The 9,267-nt window shown below is 57.2% G+C and overlaps 1 protein-coding gene across 1 annotated transcript in view; it reads left to right on the plus strand.

Annotated features, from left to right (window-relative positions):
* Positions 1–6,722, plus strand: part of LOC117654423 — a gene marked incomplete at its 5' end in the record, with an annotated part of 6,813 nt that extends 91 nt beyond the window's left edge. The window contains 4 exons of the mRNA XM_034401046.1: positions 1–19; positions 796–947; positions 5,737–5,951; positions 6,429–6,722. The exon at positions 1–19 is cut by the window's left edge and continues 91 nt beyond it. Coding sequence (XP_034256937.1) covers positions 1–19; positions 796–947; positions 5,737–5,951; positions 6,429–6,722 — 680 coding nt within the window. The remainder of the gene's footprint in view (positions 20–795; positions 948–5,736; positions 5,952–6,428) is intronic.
* Between the last annotated feature and the right edge of the window lie 2,545 nt (positions 6,723–9,267).

A 9,267-nucleotide genomic window follows, 5' to 3' on the forward strand; every position in this document is an offset into this window, starting at 1 on the left:
TGCAAGCCCGGGCAATGAGGTAAGATTCGGCACTGCGATTGTGGACAGCCCGCCAAGGCCTTGGCCAAGGCAGTTTACCCAGTTTAACGGGATTCCAGGCAATTCGGCTGTCTGATTATAACCGAGGAATGGGGCCGCCGCCGGGAGGGCCAGTGGCTGCCACAGGCCAGACCACATGTTGGCTGATCGGGCGGGAACCGGCGATCTCCAGGTTTCCGCTGTGGACCGGAAGGATTTGGGCGAGTGTTGATTGGAGAGAGCCGCGCAGAATGAGAGAGAGAGAGAGAGAGAGAGAGAGAGAGAGAGAGAGAGAGAGAGAGAGAGAGAGAGAGAAGAGAGAAAGAGAGAGAGAGAGGGGGGGGGTTGTTCCGCTCGGTGGTTCATGCATGCGGCCTCCGCAGGATAGGAAAAAATGTAAACATGCAAGAAAAGTGCTGATTCGAACCGGGAACCCTTTCATCACAAGCTGACTGCGTTACACGCGCGGCTACGCCGTTGATCTTGCAACAGATGTCCGTTTTCAGTTTGCTTTTAATTGATCCAGGAAGCGGAAGAAGGGGGTAAGTCGAGTTAAATCCTTGCACTCTAGCAAGGCCTAAGCCCTGCAGGTGGAAGAACAGGTGGGGAATGTCATCTAAAAATAGATGCAAGAGAATGGGATGTGTCTCACCACACTTATTTTAGGACCAAATTTTCGCTCATGTTTACTTGATAGACTGATAAGAGGTCACTGAATCAACTCGACTTAACCCCTTCTTCCGCTTCGTGGATCAATTGCAAACCGTTATTTGGCAGGTACCGCGAGCAGCTGATCGGCGACCAGCGCGCCAGCGTGGCGCGGTCCCTTGAGTCGTCGGCCAATGACAAGGAGTCCATGATGAAGGTGGTCGAGGAGGTGTTCAACACCATCGTCCCGGACAGCAAGGAAGACAAGGACATCTCAAACAGTGAGTATACGGCTTTTCCTGCAGTTTCGCCGACCGTGCGCTGTGCGAATGCACGGGACAAGCTACCGCGAACCAGTCCAGAGATACGACCCGGTTAAACGGCGCCACAGCGATGCATCCGGGCGCACCCAGAGAGAGCCAGCAGGGTTGCCCAAGGTCACCACCCTGACAGCAGCCAGCAAGCCAACGGCCCATACTCCCCGGAATAGGTCACGCGCATCTCCACCCGCCACCTAGTTCTGCTAGTTCTGGTTCCGAAGGTCCGGGCGTGATCCGTTTTGCAGCCGTTTGCCACCGCGTGCCCGTCCCCCGGCCAGACCGGTCCCGCGTGCAGTTGGCTACACTGCCAGCGCGCGGCGGCGCTCACGGCGGGAAAGTGATGCTCCCGTTGGTAGCGCCACTACCCAGTGCAGTGTCGATGGGATTACTCGACCTTGACTGACCTTGACCGCCGATCGCGCCGGCTTATGTCAGAACGGCATGACGAGTATCGCCAGTCCCTGCTTATGGCAGTCCAAGTCATTCCGCTGCCCGTGTAGTTCCGTTTGGGAAGAGAAGGGCGACCAGGCTGCAGCAGAAACCTGCAGAAACCTGCTGGCTAGCCCAGCCCAGGCCTTGGCTCGCGCACTTTCGACCGCTCCCGTTCCGTTTCTGCGACCCAGTCCGGAATGGCGCAGATAAATGCCCTTGCTAAGGGTGCCGACTCCTGTGCGACACTCCTCAATTATTTTCAAGTTGGTGGCGCTCGCACTGGTCGCTGCAGCCTCCCTAGCATCTGCGGCACGCGCAGCTGGAAGCCTGCCTGTCTAACCAAGCCGCAATCGCTCAGTCATTCACTCACTCCTTCATCGTTCAAACATTAACTCATTCATTAATTCATTCATTCATGCATTTTCACTGTTGGACGAGCGCTGCCGATCTCGTGCGGCCAAGCTCGCCCCGCGCCGACCGGCGGCGTAGCCAGCGTGGCCGGCGTGGCTTGGCGGGAACGGTCCGAGCGCCATTTGACTCCTCGGCGCGGCGAGGCTGGCGGAGGCGGCTGGAGGCGGAGACGCACTGAGACGCACGCCACGCACTCGAAAGGAAAAGGAGATGCGCGATGGATGCGCTCTGGTTCGGCCCGGTTCAGCACAGCATGTTACTCTCACCGGGCCACCGCCCCGGCCACCGCCCCGGCCACCGTGGTCACTAGGCACGGGGCGCGTGCATAAATTATGCAACTTTGTGATTCACCGCGAAAACGGTGGCACTTGCAGTGGACCCAGGGGCCGCTGGGGCTGCGAAATAACGAACTGACTAGAGTCAGCTGTAGGAGGAGAGAATTTTCTGGTTCAAGGTTAGTCCTATAAGGCCCCTGATCCGGTGACAACGTCACAGGCGGCTACTTCCGGCCCGGCTGTGAAGCATGTAACCGGACTGGGCTATCTCGAATGCGGGCTGGCCCTGCTGCTGTCACGTCCTCGCGGGGCAACGTCCCTTTCCCTCATTCGAAAGGCGCAGTGTCTCCAGATGCAATGTGTGAAATAACAAAGGAGAAATGGAAACCGCTTCGGCGCAGGCTTTGCACGGCCTGGCGGCGGGAACTGGACGCGACACGCGACGTGTTTACACTCCGTCTCTCTCGCGGCACGCGTCGCTGCTGTCTGTGATTCAGCTCGCCTCTGTTCGTCCTCCTGCGCGGACTGCTTCAGTGCCTCTGTCTCTCTCGAACCCTCGCGGTCCTAACGGGACGCGCCGTGAGTGTAAGACGGGCGCTCCGTTGGGACGCAGCCCGCCGGGAGTGCGGCACGGTGCGTCGGCAGATTGCCGGCCGATACTCGCAGCCACTTTCATTCACGGCACGGCCGCCGCACTGCAGCCGAATTACGCTCGCATTATCGCGGTGCAGTAACAACATCAATCGCGGAAAGTAATTAGCTGCGAGACGGGGTTGGGTTAGGATAGGTCAGGTTAGGTCCCACGCTGCGAGAACAACCAATCCCCTGCCGTTGATTAACCCGTTTGCTGCCGTCTAATTGAAAGTTGGAACAATATTCGACACGCATGTCTGCGCCTAACCTTTATCTTGAAAAGAAACCACCTTGCTGATGTCAACGGGAAACGACTGGCGCGCTTGTGAAGCGCAGCGACACCGAAATTTATTCATGCCGGAGGCTGGGTCAGCCGGATGGCGGCAGTTCAGCCGGACCACGCCGACGACCGTCTAGCCGAGCCGTGCCGAGCCGAGCCCTCAATTTTTGCCTCTTGCCACTTCGGCCCCATTAGGTGGGCCCGGCTGACCCGTTAGCCCGATCTGCTTCCCAAACTCCGCGTGCGTGGTCAGGACCAGCAGCTTGTCTAGGACTCGGCGTCTAGCCTCTGGTCTAGGCCACGGTGGCCAGTCAAGGACAAGCGCCCTTGGTCCTGGGAGTTCCTGGAAAGCCGTGTGCCACTTATTGGCACGTATCCCTTTCAAGGCGTTTTTGAGGTTAGGCTAGGTTGGCAACCCGCACCCTCTCTTCGGTGATTGTAGACGCGCTGCCAAAGAGGTTTTGCGGTAAAAGTACGCCGTGGAGTGCGTCCCGAGATGCGTCCGCGAACCTGGAAAGTGAACCGCCATATCAGTTTACTGCAAGTGACGAGCTGTGCTCGCGGGTGGGAGGCTGCTTTTTCGCAGGGAAGGTGTTCATACCCGTCATGGGGACACCTTTAAATGTTTTTGTTGTTGTTTTTGTTGGACGCGGTAGGGAGTGAAGGTGCATTCCTTAGCGAGGCTATAGGGCGGAAACCGGCCTTGGCCTTTTCCTGCTGCCCTGGTCTCCTCCTGGTCTCCCCTGGTCACCGCCTTGCCGACCTGCCAAGGCGGCCCCGATGGGAACGCCTCAGAACACGCCCAGCGAGCCGCGGTTCCGGTCACTCTCATCACGTGCTGCCGATCCCTCGCGTTCCCTTCCATTTTAAATCAAAAACACCAAAGTCCGATTTTAAAAATTATTTTTTTACTGTGTCTGTCAATCAGCGCCGGCCCTACTGGGCCCCAGTCCTTTTTGTGTGGTTTCTTCTCCTGCTCTCTCCGAGCCTCCGTGTGACTAGATGGCGGGTTTCGACGCATCCGATCGTCGCTAATCGGATCGGCAGTCCGTCCCCCGGTCCCCGATCGGCTGTGATCGGGACGGACAGACGGCCCACTGCCGGGCACTGCCTAGCGAGGGGGGCGGGGCCCCTGCCTCATACAGCAGGCCGCTCTATATGTGTCACGAATCGGACTTATGCAGTCGTCATGCTTGGCGACCGGCCAAATTTATAGGCGCGTGTATTTGCGTGCTAAAGCTAGCTAAAGCGTACCGGAACCAGTTCCTGCCCAGTCGGCCCGCGTTCGTCCGGGTCCTCTGTACAGTACTGTGGACCAGATTCGCCAGGCAAGACACTCGGTGGTGCGTGGCCTAACCCCACCTAACCGAGAATGACCCCTCCAGGCGCGCAGGGGTGCCCTGCTGTTTCACGCTGTCGGGCCGGCAGGTTGGCAGCCCTTTCAGCACCGACGCACTCACTTTCATCGTCCGAACCCTTTCATTTTGCCGATGCTTGTCGAGCCGAGTGGATAATGACTCGGGACTCTTGGCTTCCGATGACAGCGCTGACAAGGCGCACGCAGCGGCCACTGCAGCTGGCCTAACCGTGTCACGCCAGCGGCCCGACGGCGGGACCCTCGAATTAAGTGGCGAGAACCGATTATGGCGGCGAACGCGGTGTCAACGCCTTCCCAGTGCGCGTCCGTTTTGGAACGCACGCATTCGCGCGTAACTAAGCATGACAATGTGCATCGTCATGCAGCACCTTGTTGCGCACGAATCCGTGCATTTATGCTCACTCTCGTTCTGCAACGAAAAAGCTACAAAATAATTTACAAAAGGCTTTCTATAAAAAAAAAAGTATGCAATTTTTTTTTTTCAGAGTGAAAAGAAAAGGAGGCAGACTGTTGTTTTGTCTGGGCGCTGTTGGCGAACCTGCTGATCTCCATAATGAGTCACCGGGACGAGTGTCACTCCGAGTGGTTCCTCTCTGACCCGGCCAAGCTCCAGGCCAAGCCAGGGGAAGCCCGTAAATCACTCTCTCTACTTTTTTCGTCGATGCAATGCACGTTCTGTCGCGTGGCGTTCGGGCAGAGGTCACCATGCCGGCGCGCGGCCGCGCCCCAAAGCCGTGAACGACGCGTCGCCTCAGACAAATGACACCTACGGCACCCGGCACTGTCAAATCGCGACTCTAGCAGCGCGCCTGACTGGAAAACAATAAAGAAAACGGCTTTTACTTCCCTTCCCGCCGATTCCCTTGGCGATCCTGTTCGAGTCCGGTCTCTTCCCGGACTACCGGACGGCGCCGATACCGCTCCACATGCATGCCGCGCCGCGGGGGGAGGGGAGAGGGAGGGGGGAGAGACTTTCACTGCGCGGGACCGCCGCTGACCTCCTGGTGCCCCTGCAAACTGCTCCCTCGAAATCTGGCCCCGTGTTTTTGGGCCGAGGCGTGGAGTGTTTAATGGTCCGGCCGATGCCGTTGTCGACTTGGCCATGCGACCGCTTTATTGGGACCCCCTCTCTCTCTGGCCTACGTGGGCCCTCGGCAGGGAAAGGAGGTGCACAATGTTGGCACAAACCATTCGCATTGTGGATCGGCAGGCCCGACGCAATTGTCACGAGCCGACAATACACGCAGAATCGAAAGCAAACACTTGCGGTTTATGCCTGTCTGTCTGTCTGTCTGTCTGGCACTTGGTTTAAAACTTGCCTTTTTCGTGTGTTCCGCACAGGCCGAGGACACAAGCTGAAGAAGAAGATCCACAAGCTGATCAAGCTGATCAAGCTGATCGTGCTGATAGTCGTGGTGAAGCTCAAGATGGTGTTCCTCATGTTCATGCTGCAGACGCTCTTCCAGGCCAAGCTCGTGGCCATCACCTTCATGATCCTGCTCATCAAGAAGTACTACCTGTGGGTCGAGTGGAAGCACAAGAAGGAGGAGAAGAAGGTGAGTGCACTGTGAGCTCGGCGCGAAGGACTCCATAGTTTCTTCTCGCCGAGAGCGGGGCCGGGGATGAGCAATTAACAGTGGTACGCGAGCCGGCGATCGAGGAGGGATTTAAAGCCGGCTTAGGAGAGAAAATAGCGCCTGGCGTGGACTGGCACCGACTACATCCAAGTCGCGAGGTAATCTACCGGCGGCGCGTGCATCGCTCTGCTGCATCATCTGAATACGTTGATCGCTTTAGTCGCTTCGCAGAAAGCAACAGTGGCAACACGCTACTGCACCACTTTCGCGTGCCTCTCCGATCAAAGAGCGAGACGCTGCCAATTAGCAGTGTGGTGGGAGGGAGAGGGCGGCCTAGCCCGTAATGGTAATGGTAATGCGAGGTAGGCCGCGGGGCGACGCCCGTGTACGGCGGGTTGGCCTAGGCCGCGCTCCGCAGGCGCTACGACAGATGCTAACGTGTTCTCGTTCCCGCAGGCCGTGGTGTACTACGAGCACGCCCAGCACCAGCACCACTACGACGAGACGGACCACTACCACGACGGCCTAGGCGGCCTGCTCGGCCACGGCGACCACCACGGCTACCACAAGGGCGTGGAGCCCACGGCGGAGTCCTCGCACGGCGGCTGGGGCGGCTGGTGGGGCAAGCGCAGTGCCGACGCCAGCCCCACGGCGGCCAACCCCGTCCTGGCCAACCCCGGCCTCGGCAACCCCGCCCTGGCGGCGCAGCAGATGGCGTACAACGCGCACCTGCCGGGCCTCAGCGGCTGAGCACGCCGTCGACGCCCTGGAGGCCGGCCGGCCGCCGGCAGGCCCAGCTTTGATCAGGACTCGGCGAGGCGAACCCTGCCGGGGCGGAGGGTCTGGCCCACCGGCCTCACCCTCCGCCTCCCGCCGACCGCCGCCTCACCAGTCGTGATCTGACCCCGACCCTGTCCGGCCGGCCGGCTCTCTACCTTCTAGTTCCCCAAGGGTCTGCCGAGTGTAGCGTACTTACCATAATGCGGTGCTTTGGCGCGCAGTTTGTCATACCTAGAAAACGAGATGGCCCGTCGATACCAGGCGGGAACGAGGTCGAGGATTCGGTTGGCTAGCAGCCGGATGCGCTCCCAAATCCACGACGTCCGCGCGCGTCCGCGACCACAGGACAGGGAGCCTCATTTATGGTCGTTTGTGTCCACTCGGTTGTCTAGGGCTCTGGCGACCCGGCCGAGCAGGTGGCTTATTGGCTAGTCCGGCCGGCCGATTCGTCACCCGGTCACCGGCACACGAGTGGAAACGTTCTTTAGAAACCGTCATCAGCGGGACAGGTTTTTAAATTTTTCCCCGCGGGTGGGACCTCTAGTCTGACCCGCGTGACTCGGCATGAGCATAGCCAACCGCCTCTTCCTCCACAATTCCTCAGGAAATTTCCCTCCGATGACAGCAGAGTCGCGAGCTTTCTCGGGGCATTCTCGCATTCCTCGAGGAGGACAATAATCAAAATCCGCCGCGAACGGCCACGCGGCCACGCGCGAACGGTAGTTATAGAGTAGCACTAGTAATTTGCTCAACAAATAGGTCAGGTATAATCACGCTCCGCATATGTGATACCTGCGATCGTCAGGAAAAAAAAAGAATGTGGAGATGGTTAATTAGTGTTCTCATTTGCGAGTGTCGTTGAAAAAGGAGCCGCTCTGAACAAGAGGGGAAAGCAGACACTACAAATGCACCCCGACACGCAAGCGCTCACGCGGGATTTCAAACAGGCAAATCGCGAACAGTCTCGTTCAGGATTACCGCATTCCCTTCGACTTTTGCTTTCGAGAGCTGGTCTGACTGAAGCGTTCCTATCACGAGTGTAAAACTGCAAGAAATGTTACTCATGATTTACTTTTTAACACTGTGACGCTTAGGTCACTGTTATGAATTTTATTTATTTATTTATTGACGTATAATTTATTTATTGTTATTTATTGAATCCGCTACTTCCTCTGCTGTTTTGATTTATTTTTTGCCTTTTTCACTGTTTCTACTGCTTGTTGATCGTAAGGATAAATAAACGATATGAAAATGGATTGTCTGTTTCTTGACCCAGTTGATCAACTCCCACTGACCCAAAACCGAGTGAAAACAGTGAACTGAGGTGCTCAAGAGTCTGTCAACAACATGAAATCAACGTCAGGTACTGTAAAATATTATCTGAACCGGGAAAAGGACATGCTTGCGCACGTGAACAAGTGATGGATAGAGATTAACATTACATATCCGAGCCCACCGTCATTAATACCAATCAGCCAAAAGTGTACATCTTCTGAATCCAGCCAGAGTCCGGGTTGTGGACGACGTCTAAACGCATCCGGGGTATCGACTGCAGGATGGAGGAATGCGGTCCAGCGACGCGGGGTATTGACTGCAGGACGAGGGAATGCAGTCCAGCGACGCGGGGTATTGACTGCAGGACGAGGGAATGCAGTCCAGCGACGCGGGGTATCCTCTGCAGGAGGGAATGCGGCCCAGAGGCGAGGGGTAGTGCCCCGGACGTACTCCACGCTACAGCTGACGACGGCTGCGTCGGCTGCCGTCAAATGGGGCCGCGCAAGCGAGCGCCCACAGGCAGGCAACCCAACGTGCAGATGGGAACTCATTTTGCCTGCGTCGCAGGCTCCATCTGGATGGTCCTCGGCTGCGTAGAACCGGGAGGGGAGGTTTCGCTCGGCTAGACCGGTGGGCAAAATCAATGGAAGTGCTAGGTTCACAGGTCCTACTCAGAGGCGTTCGAAAATTGGCGGTGCATTTCGCGACGTCTTCTAGTGGGATACGGCCTGCACCAAGCGAAGGCTCGAAGGCGCTTCTATTTCCGTCTGCGGATGCTTGACCGTTGGCCGCCGGATCGGCTCGTGCTGTGGCGACAAAAGGACTCAAAAAAGAAAAAAAAAAAAAAAAAACGACTCACAGAGGGAATTGTCCGCCACATGTTCCTCCAAACCACCACAGTGCTGATCGCCACTACTTTGGCCCGGTCGGATCGCGAGTCGAGGCGTCGCAAGAAGGGCGGCGGTAGAAATTGGGCCAATTATTTAATCGTTGCCTTTGACAACAACAATTACGGCCGGATTCAATTACCGTCGACAAGTTGGCCGGCCCGCGCCATCTGGAAGGCGGAGGACGGCGAGGGAGCCGCACGGCGGGGCCACCAAATACCGCGTATTTTAAAACGAAAAAAAAAATACAAAAAAATATATTTACAAAGTAGGATAATTGGCTGCTGCATGAGTCTCGCGGCTAACCTAACCTCACCCCTGCTGAGCCGAGCAGGCTCAAGTCTTACGGACGG

The sequence above is a fragment of the Thrips palmi genome, unplaced genomic scaffold (genome assembly GCF_012932325.1).
Source record: "Thrips palmi isolate BJ-2018 unplaced genomic scaffold, TpBJ-2018v1 HiC_scaffold_10, whole genome shotgun sequence".
Classification (NCBI taxonomy): domain Eukaryota; kingdom Metazoa; phylum Arthropoda; class Insecta; order Thysanoptera; family Thripidae; genus Thrips; species Thrips palmi.